The sequence below is a fragment of the Lepus europaeus genome, chromosome 7 (genome assembly GCF_033115175.1).
Source record: "Lepus europaeus isolate LE1 chromosome 7, mLepTim1.pri, whole genome shotgun sequence".
In the NCBI taxonomy this organism is placed as follows: Eukaryota; Metazoa; Chordata; class Mammalia; order Lagomorpha; family Leporidae; genus Lepus; species Lepus europaeus.
The window spans coordinates 482,370-500,603 of NC_084833.1; the positions used below are offsets into that span (position 1 = coordinate 482,370).

At 58.5% G+C, this 18,234-nt stretch overlaps 1 protein-coding gene across 2 annotated transcripts in view; it reads left to right on the forward strand.

Moving 5' to 3' along the window:
* AP2A2 (adaptor related protein complex 2 subunit alpha 2) overlaps positions 1 to 18,234 on the forward strand; it is an 80,508-nt gene that overhangs the window by 17,350 nt on the left and 44,924 nt on the right. For both annotated transcript variants that reach the window (XM_062195632.1, XM_062195633.1), the window contains exon 2: positions 18,047 to 18,115. In XM_062195632.1, coding sequence (XP_062051616.1) covers positions 18,047 to 18,115 — 69 coding nt within the window. The remainder of the gene's footprint in view (positions 1 to 18,046; positions 18,116 to 18,234) is intronic.

Genomic DNA, 18,234 nt, shown 5'->3' on the forward strand with positions numbered 1-18,234 from the left:
AAAAAATGCTTGTCTAAGATAGAAGACGGTGATGGGGCATAGAGAAACCGAGGCGGAAGACGCCGAGAACACGGCACGGAGGCGGGCCCGGACGCTAACTGAGCGTCAGGACCCTTGAGTGAATGGAGGAAACTTTTTTTTTTTTTTAAAGATTTATTTTATTTATCTGAAAGAGTTACAGATAGAGGCAGAGCCAGAGAGAGAGGTCTTCCATCCGCTGGTTCACTCTCCAAATGACTGCAGCGGCCAGAGCTGCACCAGTCCGGAGCCAGGAGCTTCTTCTGAGTCTCCCATGTGGGTGCAGGGCCCGAGCACCTGGGCCATCCGGAGGAAACTCTTTATTTTACTTTTTCAAAAATTATTTGGGGCCAGCGTCAGGGCACAGCTGGTTTAGTCGCCACCTGTGATGCTGGTGTCTAGTACTGGAGTGTCAGTTCAAGTCCTGGCTGCTCTGTGTCCCACCTGCCTCCTTGCCAATGCACCTGGAAATCAGCTGGTCATGGCCCAAGTCTGTGGGTCCCTGCCATGCATATTGGAGACCCAGATAGAATTCCAGGCTCCTGGCTTTAGCCTGGTCCAGCCCTGGCCACTGCGTTAATTTGAGGAGTGAACCAGTATCTCTGTCACTTTGGTTTTTAAATAAATATTTAAAAATTAAAAAGGTCGATGATACAAAGTTGTTCTCTAGCCCTAATGGGATGAGAAGACAGGGACAAGAGGGCAAATTTGGGAAATTCATAAATATGTGGAAATTATAGACCTTTCTCAGTAGCCAAAGAAGAAAACACAGGGAAATTTAAAAGCTGCTTGCAGGCCAATGAAAATGCCAGGACCTACCAGAACCTGCAGGGCACTGTGAAAGCAGGGCTCAGGAGGAGGCTTGGCTCTGTGCGTGCCTGCATGGAAGGAGGGAGACAAGCAGCCTGGTGGTTAGGACCTCGCACCCCACGTTGGAGGGCCTGGTTTGACCCCAGCTTCCTGGCAGTGTAGACTGGGAGGCATCAGGAACTCGGGTAGTCAGGCTCCTGCCACCACGTGGAGACCCAGGTTGAATTCCTGGCTCCCGGCCTCACTGTGGCCCAGCCCCTGCTACTGTGGATATTTTGGGGGTGAACCAGTGGGTGGGAGCTCTCTTGGTCTCAAATGAACAAATGGAGATATTAAAGCAGAAAGGTGATGGGCCTGTGGTGCCGCGTGGGACGCCTGCATCCGTGGTGGGGTCCCTGGGTTTGCGTCCCGGATCCACTTCTGACCCAGCTTCCTGCTCACGAGCGCTCGGGGGAGCAGCAGTGATGGCCCACGTGCAGGGTGCCTGCCACCGGGTGGGAGACCAGGCTGGAGTTCTGGGCTCCTGGCTTCGGTTTGTTCTAGCCCTGCCTGTTGCAGGCATTCGGGGAGTGAACCACTGGATAGCTCAGTCTCTCTTTTGCATTTCAAATAAAATGGAAAAAAAAAAAGAATGATTTTAAGACATTACCCTGACATTTCCCGTAAGGCAGCAGAAGGACGTGGTCGCCACTGGCTGGGTGTGGCACACTGGGTCAGCTGCCGCTTGGGACACCTGTGTCCGGGGCCAGGGTGCCAGTTTGAGCCGTGGCTGCCCTGCTTCTGACTCAGCCTCCTGCTTGGGAGAGATGCGTGTACTGTCCCTGGAGGGGGAGAGAAGCCTCGGGAAGGACACGGCGGCGCGAAGTCCAGATTCTCACTTTGCGGACGGAAAGTGTGCAGGTGGCATTCAGAGCAGGCCGCCTGCAGTGACCCGACGACTTCCTGACCGGCACTTTCATTAGAAACCCTCGTCGGTGGTTCAGTAATTGGAGGGGCCGACCAAGAAAACGCGATTGTGTTTGGTTTCACGAGGAATTTATATCCTGTGAGGATATATGATCTATTTTTTTTTTTTTTGACAGGCAGAGTGGACAGAGAGAGAGAGAAAGGTCTTCCTTCCGTTGGTTCACCCCCCAAATGGCCGCTACGGCCGGTGCCACAAGCAGAGGATTAGCCTAGTGAGCCACGGTGCTGGCGATATATGATCTATTAAATGAGACGGTATTCCCGTCTTGCTGTCAGCCTTTGAATAAAGTTTTGGTTATGGACCAGGTGGTCTTGAGCAGCACGCTGTGTTCCCATGATGGCTGGGCAGTGTAGACAGGGACGTGGTGTGCTCTCACTGAGCAGTATAGACAGGGACGTGGTGTGCTCTCACTGGGCGGTGTAGACAGGGATGTGGTGTGCTGTCATAGGGCAGTGTAGACAGGGACGTGGTGTGCTCTCACTGAGCAGTATAGACAGGGACGTGGTGTGCTCTCACTGGGCGGTGTAGACAGGGATGTGGTGTGCCCTTATTGGGAGGTGTAGACAGGGATGTGGTGTGCCCTCATTGGGAGGTATAGACAGGGATGTGGTGTGCTGTCATAGGGCAGTGTAGACAGGGACGTGGTGTGCTATTACTAGGCAGTGTAGACAGGAACGGGTATGCTCTCACTGGGCAGTATAGACAGGGACATGGTGTGCTGTCACTCGCAGTGTAGACAGGGACGTGGTGTGCCCTCAGTGGGAGGTGTAGACAGGGATGTGGTGTGCCATCACTGGGAGGTGTAGACAGGGACGTGATGTGCCGTCACTGGCAGTGTAGACAGGGATGTGGTGTGCTATTACTAGGCAGTGTAGACAGGAATGTGGTATGCTCTCACTGGGCAGTGTAGACAGGGATGTGGTGTGCCATCACTGGGAGGTGTAGACAGGGACGTGGTGTGCCCTCAGTGGGAGGTGTAGACAGGGATGTGGTGTGCTGTCACAGGGCAGTGTAGACAGGGACATGGTGTGCTATTACTAGGCAGTGTAGACAGGGACGTGGTGTGCTCTCACTGGGCAGTGTAGACAGGGATGTGGTGTGCCATCACTGGGAGGTGTAGACAGGGACGTGGTGTGCCCTCAGTGGGAGGTGTAGACAGGGATGTGGTGTGCTGTCACAGGGCAGTGTAGACAGGGACGTGGTGTGCTACTACTAGGCAGTGTAGACAGGGACGTGGTGTACTCTCACTGGGCAGTGTAGACAGGGACGTGGTGTGCCGTCACTGGGAGGTGTAGACAGGGATGTGGTGTGCTGTCACAGGGCAGTGTAGACAGGGATGTGGTGTGCTCTCACTGGGCGGTGTAGACAGGGATGTGGTGTGCTGTCACTGGCAGTGTAGACAGGGACGTGGTGTGCCGTCACTGGCAGTGTAGACAGGGATGTGGTGTGCCGTCACTGGCAGTGTAGACAGGGATGTGGTGTGCTCTCACTGGGCGGTGTAGACAGGGATGTGGTGTGCTGTCACTGGCAGTGTAGACAGGGACGTGGTGTGCCGTCACTGGCAGTGTAGACAGGGATGTGGTGTGCTGTCACTGGCAGTGTAGACAGGGACGTGGTCTGAAAGATGGTGCTGAGACTGGAGCACACACCCCTTGGTGCCACTCCACGCGTCTGGGCAGCCAGGAGGCGCCCGGGGCTGGGGCCGAGCACTGGAGCGCCGCCTGGGTGTGAGGTCTGTTCTGTTGAAAGGTGAGCGCCAGAGCTCCCTTCCCTGGTGTGTCCCCAGTGCCTGCAGCAGCCAGGGCTGGCCCGGGTCCCAGGGCTGCACCTGGGCCTCCGTGTGGGTGGCAGGGACTCCAGCGATGGAGCCCTCAGTGCTCCCTCCCAGGGTGTGCGTCAGCCGGAAGCCAGGCCAGAAGCCGAGTGACGGCCATGAGCCAGCAGCGCGGTGTGGGGTGTGGGGCGTCCACCTGGCTGCCCTGCGCGGGGCGTTTCTGGGAAGACGACAGTGTTCTGAGATGAAGTCGTGGCAGTGGTGGGCCATCTGCGCATCTACCAAGAGTGACTGGGTTGCACGTTCTGGGTGAGTGCGTGGGCATCTACCCCGGCTGCTGCCGTCAGCGGGGAGCACGGCCTCGTCTGCCGGAGCGTCTCAGAACAGGGACAGAGAGGAAGAGGGCCTTGGCCTGCCGGCTCCCGCCTGAGATGGCCGCGATGGTCAGGCCTGAACCAGGAGCTCCATCCCGGTCTCCCACGTGGGTGCAGGGGTCCGAGCACTTGGGCCGTCTTCTGCTGTTTTCCCAGGTGCATTAGCAGGGAGCTGGATGGGAAGTGGAGCAGCCGGGACTTGAACTGGCGCTCCTGTGGCGTTCTGGTGTTGCCTGCCGTGGCTTGCAGCCGCATCCTGGCTGCCCCCAGGGGAACAGCCTTTAATGTTCCTTGGTGTCGTTGGTTTCAGTTTGTACTGGGAGTCCATCCTTTCCACGCAGTTGTAAGGAGAGTGTCAGGCCGTCCCTGGAGGCCTGTGGTGGGGAGGAGCGATGTGGCCCTGCCGCGTGGTGGGTCCCGTTGTCCCTCTGAGCACTCGCTGACCACATAACCGTATAATTTTAGCAGCAGTGCTTCCCTTCAAAAATAGACTTTTGTTTGGTCACTTTTGTGTTTTGCCTACTTGAGAAATAGTTCTCTACAAGGCTGAAGCTCTTTGTTTAGAGAGAGTCCTGCCGTGCGTTTCAGCGAGTTGCAAGTTTTTGTAGTTTGTTATTTTATACGGACTCCTGTGCTGTTGGCTTTGGATTTCCAGAATACCAGGGCCCATAGCCAAAGGGCTCCGCCCACAAGCCAGGGGAGATCTTTAAACACCAGGATGTCCCCGGGGGTGACCAGGCCATGATTCCTTTTTTTGTTGTTTTTTTGACAGAGATAGACAGAGAGACAAAGGTCTTCCTTCCGTTGGTTCACCCCCCAAATGGCTGCTATGGCCAGCACTGTGCCGATCTGAAGCCAGGAGCCAGGTGCTTCCTCCTGGTCTCCCATGCGGGTGCAGGGCCCAAGGACTTGGGCCATCCTCACTGCCCTCCCGGGCCACAGCAGAGAGCTGGACTGGAAAAGGGGCAACCGGGACTAGAACCCAGCTCCCATATGGGATGCCGGTGCCGCAGGCGGAGGGTTAACCTAGTGAGCCATGGCGCTAGCCCCGACCAGGCTGTGATTCTGAAAGTCCAGGAGTTGATTTCAAAGCCCGTGGGGAAGCTTCTTACTGAGTGCAGTGTGTAACTTGCTCTTGCTCAGTGGCCACAGATGGTCCAGGTCACTCCCTGGCCTCGTCTACAGCACCCAAGTTGGCTGTGGAACCGTGGGTGGAAGTGTGGGATGGGGCTTGCCATGCTTCAGATGGGACCAGTGACCTGCAGTGTGTGTGGGACCGGCGACCTGCAGTGTGTGTGGGGCCAGTGACCAGCTGTGTGTGGGGCCAGCGACCTGCAGTGTGTGTGGGGCCAGTGACCAGCTGTGTGTGGGGCCAGCGACCTGCAGTGTGTGTGGGACCGGCGACCTGCAGTGTGTGTGGGGCCAGAGACCAGCAGTGTGTGTGGGACCGGCGACCTGCAGTGTGTGTGGGGCCAGAGACCAGCTGTGTGTGGGGCCAGCGACCTGCAGTGTGTGTGGGACCGGCGACCTGCAGTGTGTGTGGGGCCAGAGACCAGCAGTGTGTGGGACCAGTGACCAGCAGTGTGTGGGGTCAGTGACCAGCAGTGTGTGTGGGACCAGTGACCTGCTGTGTGTGGGACCAGTGACCAGCAGTGTGTGGGACCAGTGACCAGCAGTGTGTGGGACCAGTGACCAGCAGTGTGTGGGGCCAGTGACCTGCAGTGTGTGGGGTCAGTGACCAGCAGTGTGTGGGGTCAGTGACCAGCAGTGTGTGGGGTCAGTGACCAGCAGTGTGTGTGGGACCAGTGACCAGCAGTGTGTGGGACCAGTGACCAGCTGTGTGTGGGACCAGTGACCAGCTGTGTGTGGGACCAGTGACCAGCAGTGTGTGTGGGACCAGTGACCAGCAGTGTGTGGGGTCAGTGACCAGCAGTGTGTGGGACCAGTGACCAGCAGTGTGTGTGGGACCAGTGACCAGCAGTGTGTGGGACCAGTGACCTGCTGTGTGTGGGACCAGTGACCTGCTGTGTGTGGGGTCAGTGACCAGCAGTGTGTGGGACCAGTGACCAGCTGTGTGTGGGACCAGTGACCAGCAGTGTGTGTGGGACCAGTGACCAGCAGTGTGTGGGACCAGTGACCAGCTGTGTGTGGGACCAGTGACCAGCTGTGTGTGGGACCAGTGACCAGCAGTGTGTGTGGGACCAGTGACCAGCAGTGTGTGGGACCAGTGACCAGCAGTGTGTGGGACCAGTGACCAGCAGTGTGTGGGGTCAGTGACCAGCTGTGTGTGGGGTCAGTGACCAGCTGTGTGTGGGACCAGTGACCAGCAGTGTGTGGGACCAGTGACCAGCTGTGTGTGTGGGACCAGTGACCAGCTGTGTGTGGGACCAGTGACCAGCAGTGTGTGGGGCCAGTGACCAGCAGTGTGTGGGGCCAGTGACCTGCTGTGTGTGGGACCAGTGACCAGCAGTGTGTGGGGCCAGTGACCAGCAGTGTGTGGGGTCAGTGACCAGCAGTGTGTGTGGGACCAGTGACCAGCAGTGTGTGTGGGACCAGTGACCAGCAGTGTGTGGGACCAGTGACCAGCAGTGTGTGGGACCAGTGACCAGCAGTGTGTGGGGTCAGTGACCAGCAGTGTGTGGGACCAGTGACCAGCAGTGTGTGGGACCAGTGACCAGCTGTGTGTGGGACCAGTGACCAGCTGTGTGTGGGACCAGTGACCTGCTGTGTGTGGGGCCAGTGACCAGCAGTGTGTGGGACCAGTGACCAGCAGTGTGTGGGACCAGTGACCAGCTGTGTGTGGGGCCAGTGACCAGCAGTGTGTGTGGGACCAGTGACCAGCTGTGTGTGGGGTCAGTGACCAGCAGTGTGTGTGGGACCAGTGACCAGCAGTGTGTGGGACCAGTGACCAGCAGTGTGTGTGGGGTCAGTGACCAGCAGTGTGTGGGACCAGTGACCTGCAGTGTGTGTGGGACCAGTGACCAGCTGTGTGTGTGGGGCCAGAGACCAGCAGTGTGTGTGGGACCAGTGACCAGCAGTGTGTGGGACCAGTGACCTGCAGTGTGTGTGGGACCAGTGACCAGCTGTGTGTGTGGGGCCAGAGACCAGCAGTGTGTGTGGGGTCAGTGACCAGCAGTGTGTGTGGGACCAGTGACCAGCAGTGTGTGGGACCAGTGACCAGCAGTGTGTGTGGGACCAGTGACCAGCTGTGTGTGGGGTCAGTGACCAGCAGTGTGTGGGGTCAGTGACCAGCAGTGTGTGTGGGACCAGTGACCAGCAGTGTGTGGGACCAGTGACCAGCTGTGTGTGGGACCAGTGACCTGCTGTGTGTGGGACCAGTGACCAGCAGTGTGTGGGACCAGTGACCAGCAGTGTGTGTGGGACCAGTGACCTGCTATGTGTGGGACCAGTGACCAGCAGTGTGTGGGGTCAGTGACCAGCAGTGTGTGGGACCAGTGACCAGCAGTGTGTGTGGGACCAGTGACCAGCAGTGTGTGGGACCAGTGACCTGCTGTGTGTGGGACCAGTGACCAGCAGTGTGTGGGACCAGTGACCAGCAGTGTGTGGGACCAGTGACCAGCTGTGTGTGGGACCAGTGACCAGCTGTGTGTGGGACCAGTGACCAGCAGTGTGTGTGGGACCAGTGACCAGCAGTGTGTGGGACCAGTGACCAGCAGTGTGTGTGGGACCAGTGACCTGCTGTGTGTGGGACCAGTGACCAGCAGTGTGTGTGGGACCAGTGACCTGCTGTGTGTGGGACCAGTGACCAGCAGTGTGTGTGGGACCAGTGACCAGCAGTGTGTGTGGGACCAGTGACCAGCAGTGTGTGGGACCAGTGACCAGCAGTGTGTGGGGTCAGTGACCAGCAGTGTGTGTGGGACCAGTGACCAGCTGTGTGTGGGGCCAGCGACCAGCAGTGTGTGGGGCCAGCGACCAGCAGTGTGTGGGACCAGTGACCAGCAGTGTGTGGGGCCAGCGCCGGCTGTGTGTGGGGCCGGGGCTTTACCCTCTCTGAACTCAGGCACATCGGGGAGCCCCTCCCCTGGCCTGACGCTCATTCTCTGGTGAAGGGGTTTGGTCCTAGCTGGACAGGGCAGCCGCAGCCCTTGGCGAGCCTGTGCTGTGCCAGGAAGTTGAGTGGGGGCCCTGGGCCTGTCCCGCACAGGTGCAGAACGGTGCCTCCAGCGGCGTGTTGCTTGGCGGGGGAGGGCGTGTTACGGTGAAAGCTGGGCCCGGGCTGCTTGGCGGTGGACAGTGAGTGCGCCAGAGTCGGGAGCGCTCCTGGGGCAGGGCAGACTTCGTGCGCCCCAGGTTCTGAAGGGAGGGGTGCTTGGGGAGGCTGGGGAGGTGACGGTGGCCGGTTGTGGGGCTCTCTCAGGTTCCTTGCTTGGCCATTTGTCGCTGGTAGTTGGAAGCCCCCTTACCTGAGGTCTGCCATTGCAGACCATCCCTGCAGTCACCCCGGGTCACCTGCTGAGCTGGACAGCGCTAACTCAGATCGGCAGCCATCGTGGGGGATGGGGACGTGAACCAGGGCAGGACTCGCATTCCTGCAGTTCCAGACGCGGTTGCGGATTGGCCTGTAGGCCCTCTGCCATCCGGTCCTGCTGGACAGTCCAGGAGCCGATGTCCAGGGCAGATGTCTAGGGGAGTGACAGCCTGGCGGTCAGTGGATGGGCGTGAGTGGATGGGCCTGGGCACTGGGGCAGGGCCGGGCCGGGCACACGGGGTGGGGGGCGCCAAGCCATCCTTTGCACATATTTTGTACGGGGGGATGGGGAGCAGCTGGACGACAGCCGGCCTCTCTGCTGGGCAGCTGTGGTCCGGTGTGGGACCACCCAGCCTCCACGGGAGCCCTTCTGGAGTTGGGCGTCCTTGGCCTCCAGGCAGCCGACTCTGTGAAGTGAAGCAGGCGTGGGGTCTCCAGAGCACAGCCTGAGGGACGGGTGAGGGCTGGTGGCTGCCTCAGGCCGCCGTGCCGCAGGCTGGACTTGCTGTGTCCAGCCCCCACCGACAGGGCTGTAGGACGGTGCTCCCGGCTTTCAGTCCAGACCTTGCTGCGTGAGGGAGGGATTTGAAGCAGAGGCGGAAGGTTCATTCAAGGAGGGCGGGGCGAGCCCTCCCCTGGGTGCGGTGGCCCCCTGAGGCCGCAGAGAAGGCAGGGGTGGCGCCCTGGTGGGACGGCAGACAGGGTGGGGTGTGGGCGGGCTTGGTGGGGAGGTTATCTGCGGAGCTCAGCTTCATGAGGAAGTGGGCGCCCTGGAGTGGTGTGCGGGGTGGGGTGGGGGGTGAGTGCAGGCTTAGAGACAGAAATTTTATTTATTGGAAAGGCAGAGTGACGGAGAGGGCTCTTCCAGCTGCTGGTTCACTCCCGCAATGGCTGCGACGGCCTGGGCGGAGCTGGGCCAAGGCCAGGAGCCTGGAGCTCTGGGTCTCTGCTTGCCTGTTGGCCTGGGTGGAGCCGGGGCAAGGCCAGGAGCCTGGAGCTCTGGACAGCTGCTGCTGTCCCGGGGCATCAGCAGGTAGCCGGGTCAGAAGCGGGGCAGCGGCAGGGACTCTGAGTGATGCTTGCGTCGCAGACTGCAGCTGAACCTGCTGTGCGCAGCGCCCGCCCCTGTGGACAGGAAGAGTGGGGAGATCTCCAGCTCATTGCCCCCAGCTCCTTGCCGATTGTGGGCCCCGGCCCGCCCATCCCACCTGACACCCCCAGCAGGCTCCTGGTGGCCTTGATGGTGTCTCCTGCCAGGGCTGCGTCCTGCACGCGGTCGGCCGGCCTGCCTCTGCACCTCCCTTCTTCCCTCTGTGTCTGCTGACGCCCCAGGCGTTGGGACGCCGGCTCCTGGGGGTGGTGGTGTCTTCCCAGGCTCCTTTGCTGTCCGGCAGCTGCTGCAGGGTCTGTGGGGCTGCTTCCCTTGGCTGTTTTGTGTCTGGTTGACTTTCCTTTTGGTTTTTACTTGAAAAGCAGAGAAACAGGCAGAGACAGACCTCCCATATGCTGGTTTACTCCCCCAAATGCCTGCAGCAGGCAGGGTTGGCTCGGGCTGGAGCCAGGAGCCTGGAGCTGGGTCCGGGTCTCCCAGGTGGGTGGGAGCCGTCACCCGCAGCCTCCCAGGGTGCCCATTTAGAGGAACCTGGGGCTGGGAGCTGGGGTTCGGACCAGGCGCTCTGGTACAGGGTGAGGAGCTCCCAGGTGGGGGCTTCGCCCCGGCCCACACCTGCCCTGGTTTTGCCCCGTGAGACGAGGCGCTGTCCCTAGTCCCTGCCCACTTCATTAATGCATCGCGGTTGCAAAGTGGCGATCTTGTAGTTCCGTAACGTCGTCCTTTTTTGTTTGTTTTCTGCTTTGGTGCAGACCCTCCCCTCGTGTGTGACCTGTTCCCAGGGTTACGGTTCTTGTGGGAAAGGCAGGTGGCTCTGTGGCCGGTTTTCAGGATAAGTTGTCCCTTAGCATTCTCGGCAGGAGAGCAGCCAGGTGGTCATTTTGGACGCAGGAGTTGGGGTCTTTTTGGGTTACCAGGCGTTTGCACCCTGTGACGCTACCTTGCTGGATCCTGCTGTGCGTGGCTCAGAGCTGTGAGCCCTCGCAGCACTGTGTGCAGAGGGAGGAGGAGCGGGGCCCCAGCACATCCGGGTATCCTGGGAGGGCTGAGCGGGGTGAGCTGCCCACAGGCCTAGGGTGACCAGGCCCCCCTGAGCAGGACACAGCCAGGGACCTGTGGTCTGTGTCCTGGGGACGCCTCTTGCCTCTGGGACGTTCCTAGGCCTGCCAGGTCCTGTGGCCCCTCCCACCCAGCTGTCTGTAACCGCCCTGCTGGCCCTTCCCCGCCACCTTCGTCCACGCGGGGATCTCGAGCAAGGGGATGACACAGCTGGGGCCTGGCCGCGCGCTCCCTGCGGTGCCCTGCAGGCGTCTGGGAGCAGTGCTGCCTTCTTCCCTGGCCTCCCACGTGTGGGCGGAGTTGGTCTGTGGCGTTTATGCCTGGAGGTGGGTTTTGCGGGATCTACAACCCTGGTCTCAGGGTTCCTTCCCTCGCGGTCTCTGCGCTTTCCCCTGGCGTCCAGGGGTTTTGTGAGGGTGGGTGTGGGTGTGCTGCTGTGCCATGGCCCGGCTGCAGCCTCTGGTGGAGTGTGGTGCCGGGCTGTGTCTGTCCTCTCCGCAGGCTGCATCTCTGTTGCCGTGTGGCTTCCGCGGTTTCTTCCTTTTTGTCTTCTGTTCTGTTTGCTCTTGTGTTGCTCACAGATTATTCGCCGCGTCTGACTTCCTGGAGCTGTACCTGCTGTCTTGAGTTTCCTGGGGTCCCCGGGCGGCTCTGCTCCCTGAGGCTTCATTCCCAGGGGCTCTCGTCCTCGCCCGAGACGTCTCCTTCTGTCTGGTGGTCCCTTCCCGGGGAATTCGCCCTGTGTTTTCGTACTTTGTTTTTGTGTGCCGCAGTTCTCCTGGACAGTCAGGGCGCAGCCCCCTGAGCACCTGGGCCCGCCACGCCCTTCACCTCGTACCCCGCCGCGTTCTCTGCTCAGGTGCCGGGGCCTTGGGCCGCGCTGGTTCCCTCTGTGAGGGAGAGACAGCTGTGGGGCCCTGGCCTCAGGTGCCCGGCTCCAAGCTCGCTCTTGTGGGAAGCCCGTCCTGCCCCTAATAAGTAGAGTGTGTGCCTGTGTGTCCGGGGCACTTGAAAAAGGGCACAGAAATGAAATTGTAAGATGATGCGTGGGGGCTGGCGCTCTGGTGCAGTGGGTTAAGTTGCTGACAGTGATGCCGGCATCTCATATGGCCACAGGTTCTAGTCCCAGCTGCTCCACTTCCGACCCAGCTCTCTGCTGTGGCCTGGGAAAGCAGTAGAAGACTGCCTGAGTGCTTGGGCCCCTGCACCCATATGGGAGACCTGGACGAAGCTCCTGGCTTCTTCGGCCTGGCCCAGCCCCGGCTGTTGCGGGCATTTGGGGAATGAACTGGAGGATGGAAGACCTCTCTGTCTTTCAAATAATAAAATAAATCTTTTTTTTAAAAAAGAATATGTGTGTGTGCGCATGTGTGTGTCTCCCTGTGTGCATGTGTGCGTGTCTCCCTTTGTGTGTGTACATGTGTGTGTCTCCCTGTGTCTCTGTGTGTGCATGTGTCTCCCTGTGTGCATGTATGTGTCTCCCTGTGTACATGTGTGTCTCCCTGTGTGCATGTATGTGTCTCCCTGTGTACATGCGTGTCTCCCTGTGTGCATGTGTGCATGTCTCCCTTTGTGTGTGTACATGTGTGTCTCCCTGTGTACATGGGTGTCTCCCTGTGTGCGTGTGTCTCCCTGTGTGCATGTGTGTGCGTGTCTCCCTGTGTGTGTGCGTGTGCGTGTGTCTCTGTGTGTGTGCATGTGTTTCCCTGTGTGCGTGTGTCTCCCTATGTGTGTCTCCCTGTGTGCATGTGTGTCTCCCTGTGTGCGTGTGTCTCCCTGTGTGCATGTGTGTGTCTCTGTGTGTGCATGTGTGTCTCCCTGTGTGTGCTTGTGTGTCTCCCTGTGTGCGTGTGTGTACATGTATGTGTCTCCCTGTGCATGTGTGGGTTCGTGTTATGAGTTAGCCAATTAACAACAAAAGCTGTGAGTGAGGAGCCACAGCGTCCCGCCTCTGCTCTTCCCAGCAGCGAGCAGTTCCCTGCCTGTTTCTCTGGTCGTGGTCTCTGACTCGGCGGCACGGTTTGAAGGAGCTGGTGTTCAGACACTGCCTGCCATGCGGGGGCACCTGCATTCCACTTCCAGCTCTGGCTGCGACACCAGCTTCCTGCAGGGGCTCGCCCTGGGTCGCAGCAGTGGGGACTCCAGCTCTTGGGGCCCTGTCACCCACACGGGGGACCTGGTTAAGTTCCTGGCCCAGCCCTGGCTTCTGTGGGCCTCTGGGGAGTAAATCAGCAGATGGTAGCTGTCTCTCAAATAATAAATAAAATTTATTAAAAGGTCATTTTACTTTAGTTTTATTTGGTGATTTACAAGTCTTGGATGAAATCTATAGATTTCGTTTATGAAAATTGATTAACTTTTTTTTTTTTGACAGGCAGAATTAGAGAGAGAGAGAGAGAGAGAGAGAGAGAGAGAGAGAGAAAGGTCCTCCTTCTGTTGGTTCACCCCCCAAATGGCCGCTGCGGCTGGTGCGCTGCGCCGATCCGATGGCAGGAGCCAGGTGCTTCTCCTGGTCTCCCATGCGGGTGCAGGACCCAAGCACTTGGGCCATCCTCCACTGCCTTCCCGGGCCACAGCAGAGAGCTGGCCTGGAAGAGGGGCAACCGGGACAGAACCGGTGCCCCAACCAGGACTAGAACCCGGGGTGCTGGCGCCACAGGTGGAGGATTAACCAAGTGAGCCGTGGCGCTGGCTTATTAACTTCTTTAATGTTATTTCCACCCCTCCCCCCAGTGTTTTTGTTGTTCTTTAGCTATGACCGTTTAAAAATTGTATTTATGTTTATGTATTTTTTTGTTTGTTTGAAAAAGAGATGGCAGGAGAGAGATTTTTTTTAAAGACTTATTTATTTATTTGAAAGGCAGAATTAAGGGGCAGGTTGGAGGAGACGTGCAGAGAGATCTTCTGTCTGCTGGTTCACTCCCCAGACAGCCACAACGGCTCGGCGAGGCCAGGCTGAAACCGGGAACCAGGAACCCTGCGCGGACGCCCGTGGGGCTGGCAGGGCTCCGAGGACCTGGGCCAGCACTGCCGCCTTCCAGGGTGCACTGTGGCAGGAAGCTGGGTCGGGAGTGGAGCTGAACCAAGCCCAGGCACCGCAGCGTGGGAGGTGGCGTCAAGTGGGGTCCAGACGCCTGCCCCCGAGCCTTTCTGACCTTGGAAGGCACGGTTCCCCCCATTCAGAGCGACCTCCCCCTGGTGTTTGGGTTGGTGAGCGAGGCCGCAGGCCACCTTCAAAGGCCCGTTTGCCAGATGGCCGTGGCTTGGTGAAAAGCACATTGGCACACGTGGCACAGGTGGGTCACGCACATGCGGGGGCATGCAGGCTGTCTGCACGGCGAGTTTTGCCCGTCTCAGCGAGGCTGTGCGTGGCTGCAGGAGCTTGCACGATGCCGCTCTCGTGGCCCTGGTCTAGACCCAGAGTCCCACTCAGCGCGGATGCTGCTCTCAGACGCTTCCGAGAACGAGTTTGCCCTTAGCCTGCGGGGGCGTGGGCTGCTGGCGTTCACCCCGCGCCCGCTGTGCCCTGTGCTGGCGGAACCTTCACCTCACCGCCCCCGCCCCCGCCCCTGCCCCGGGAAGAGGGCAGTGTTGTCGTGTGGCCCAGGTCCACACAGGTCCTTACTTTTCCTGTCCTGACCACCCGTTGTGTCTGGAGTTTTCTAGGGTATGTTGGACAGCTCAGCAAGTATTAGCCCCGTGTGTTAGCAGCTGTGTGGTGAGAGACTGGTGTTCTGGGGGTGCCCTCGAGGGCGGTGTGGAGTTCAGCAGCTCAGGGCTGGACTTGGGCCCTGCAGGGCTGGGTCTCTGGGAGAACGCAATGCTGCAGTGACTCTTCACCCAGGGACTTGCTTGAGAGGATGCCTTCAGTAGTCAGCTTTAGGGGCTGCCGCTGTGGCGTGCCATATGGGCACCGGTTCAAGTCCCGGCTGTTCCACTTCCCATCTAGCAAAAGCAGTAGAAGATGGCCCAAGTCGTTGGGCCCCTGCACCCACATGGGAGACCCAGAGGAGGCTCCTGGCTTTGGATCAGCGCAGCTCCAGCCGTTGTGGCCATTTGGGGAGTGAACCAGCAGATGGAAGACCTCTCTCTCTCCCTCCCTCCCTCCCTCCCTCTCTCCCTCCCTCTCTCCCTCTCTCTCTCCCTCTCTCTCTCCCTCTCTCTCTCCCTCTCTCTACCTCTCCCTACCTCTGCCTCTGCCTCTCTGTATCTTTGCCTTTCAAATAAATACATAAATAGATCTTCAAAAGAAAAATAGCTCTTAGGTGCTCTTAACGCGTGCCGTGCTCCCGGCAGTCTCCTGTCACCGCGTGGGGGGTGTTTCTGCGTGCCGTGCCCCCGGCAGTCTCCTGTCACCATGTGGGGGGTGTTTCTGCGTGCCGTGCCCCTGGCAGTCTCCTGTCACCGCGTGGGGGGTGTTTCTGCGTGCCGTGCCCCCGGCAGTCTCCTGTCACCGCGTGGGGGGTGTTTCTGCGTGCCGTGCCCCCGGCAGTCTCCTGTCACCGCGTGGGGGGTGTTTCTGCGTGCCGTGCCCCCGGCAGTCTCCTGTCACCGCGTGGGGATGTTTCTGCGTGCCGTGACTGTCAGGTTTGCAGATTCCTGGATGGGCGCTCAGTGCAGCGGTTAAGGTGCTGCTCGGGCCACCTGTGTCCCTGTCAGAGTCCTGGCTGGGCGTCCGCCACCCACAGGGGAGGCCCAGATTGAATTCCAGGCTTCTGGCTCTGGCCTGGCTCTGGCCTGGCTCTGCCAGGGCATCTGGGGCATGAACCAGCGATGGAAGTTCTCTGTCTGCCTTTGAAACAAAGAATAAACTTTAGAAAAAAAGCTGTGGCCTCCAGTAAGAGCCTTGGCCCAGGAGGAGGTGGCCTGCAGTGGCCTGACTGCTCCACACGGGTGGTGGGAGGATTTGCCACCAGACGCAGTGTGGAGCAGAGGCGTGTCTCTCCCACGTCAGAGATTCCTCCTCCTCGTGCACTGTGTGGATGTCACAGAAGAGGATTTACCCGAGCTCATGGGGTGCTGGCTAACTGTTTTCATCGTCTGTGCAGTGAATGTCAGTTTTAGGAGGAAATTATGAGTAGCTGATAACCATTTTTATTTTTTTGAAGATTTTATTTATTTATTTGAAAGTCAGAATTAGGGAGAGAGAGGAAGAGAGAGAGAGAGAGAGAGAGAGAGAGAGAGATGTCTTCCATCTGCTGGTTCACTCCCCAAATGACCACAACGGCCAGAGCTATGCTGATCCGGAGCCAGGAGCTTCTTCTGGGTCTCCCATGCGGGTGCAGGGGCCCAAGGGCCTGGGCCATCATCTACTGCTTTCCCAGTAGGGAGCTGGATCAGAAGCAGAGCAGCTGGGACGCGGACTGACGCCCATGTGGGATGCCGGCGCTGTGGGCCAAGGCTTAATGTTTAATGCCACAGTGCTGGCCCCAGCTTTTATTTATTTATTTTTTTAAAGAGAATTTAAACATTTTAATTTTTTCTTCTTTCTTTCTTTCTCTCACAACTTTAGGACTACAGTTATTCTTCCCACCATACCGCCCCTCCCACCCATACTGCCATACTTCCTCCTCCCTCTCCCCTCTCAGTCCCATTCTCCATTAAGATTCATTTTCAATTAACTTTGTATACAGAAGACCAACTGTATACTAAGTAAGGATTTCAACAATTTGCACATACACACACACACCAGCACACACACACAGACTGTTTGAGAACAAGTTTCACAGTTAACTCTCATAATACAGCTCATTGAGGACAGAGGTCCTGCATGGGGAGTTAGTGCACAGTGACTCCTGTTGTTACTTTAACAACTTACACTCTTACGTATGATGTCAGTGACCACCTGAGGCTCTTGACATGAGCTACCCAGGCTATGGAAGCCTTTTGAGTCCACAAACTGTCAATATTTGGACAAGGCCCTAAGCAAGATGGAAGTTCTCTCCTCCCTTTAGAGAAAATACCTCCTTCTTTCAGGGCCCCTTCTTTCTGCTGGGGTCTCTCACAGAGAGCCTTCATGTAGAACATTTTTTTGCCACAGTGTCTTGGCTTTCCATGCCTGAAATGCTCTCACAGGCTTTTCAGCCAGACCAGGAAGCCTTAAGAGCTGATTCTGAGGTCAGAGTGTTACTTAAAGTGATTGTCACTCTATGAGCCTGCTGTGTGGATTTATTTATTTACTTATTTGAAAGGCAGAGCTAAAGAGAGAGGGACAGGTGGAGAGAGGGCCATCTTCCACCTGCTGGTTCACTCCCCAACTGCTAGTTCACAACAGCTAGGTCTGGGCCAGGCCTAAGCCAATGCCCAGGAACTCCGTCTGTATCTCCCACGTGGGTGCAGGGGCCCATACACTTAGGACATCTTCTGCCTTCCCAGGCTCATTAGCAGGGGGCTGGGTTGGAAATGGCATAGCTGGGTCTCAGGTACTGATATGGGATGGCAGTGTCACACGCAGTGAGTTAACCTGCTCTGCGACTTGTTTGTTGATTTGAGATGCGGAGGGAGGGCGGGAGAGAGAGAGAGACGCGCACTAGCTCTCCTCCCAGAGGCCTGCAGCAGCCAGGGCTGGACTGAGGCTGGGAGCCAGGGCTCAGCCCAGGTCTCCTGCATGACTGGCAGGAGCCATCACCACAGCCTCCCAGGCGCGTTAGCAGGAGCTGCAGTCCAGAGCTCGAGCAGGAATCGGCCGCAGGAGCTCGAGTGTGGAACATGAACTTCTTACCTGCTGGGCCAAGCGTGTGCCCCATGATGACGAATTACTGTGGAAAGTACTTGCTTTTAAAGGTTTTAAAAACAGAGAGAGAGAGGGAGAGAGGGAGAGGGGTCTTCCATCTGCTGATGGACTCCCCAGATGACCGCAGCAGCTACCCCGGGCCAGGCTGAAGCCAGGAACCTCTTCTGGTCTCCCACGTGGGTGCAGGGGCCCAAACACTTGGGCCATCTTCCTCTGCTTCCCCAGGCCGTTAGTAGGGAGCTGGATGGGAAGTGGAGCAGCCGGGACTCGAACCAGTGCCCACCTGGGCTGCTGGTGTCGCAGGCATCCGCTTTACCCGCTGCGCCACAATGCCGGCCCCATGGAAAACATTTTGCTTGCCTTCCAGTTCCAGAACAGTGGAGTTAGGAAAAGGTGCTGTGGGCCCGTCCCATGCTCGGGCGGCTGCCCGAGAGTGCCGTGGATTGGCCCTGAGCTGGGCATTCCAGGCGGGCAGAGTCGGGGCCCTGGGTTCTGCCGTGGCCTCTGCGCCCCTGGCCCTGGCTGGAGAAAGGCTGCTGCTCTCCTTCCCTTGGCCTCCTTTTCCTTCTTAAAGCCAGCGGCTGAGCCGGAGCCCTGCCTCTCGCTCCTCAGAGCAGCGGCTGTGCCGTCTGTGCCTTGCGCCGTGTGTATCTTACCAGCAAGGGGGCGCCCCCTGGAGGTGAACTAAACGTGATTTGTGCTCTGTTTCAGGCAAAAGCAAAGAGGCGGAGATAAAGAGGATCAACAAGGAGCTGGCGAACATCAGGTCAAAGTTCAAAGGTCGGTGTGTATAACTTCTCCATGAAGTGTGGCGTGTGGCGTCATGCAGCAAGGGGCCAGCTTTTCAGCACCGTCTGAAGTTCAGTTCTCATCTAGTGAGCTGCTGTCAGGGTCCCGGC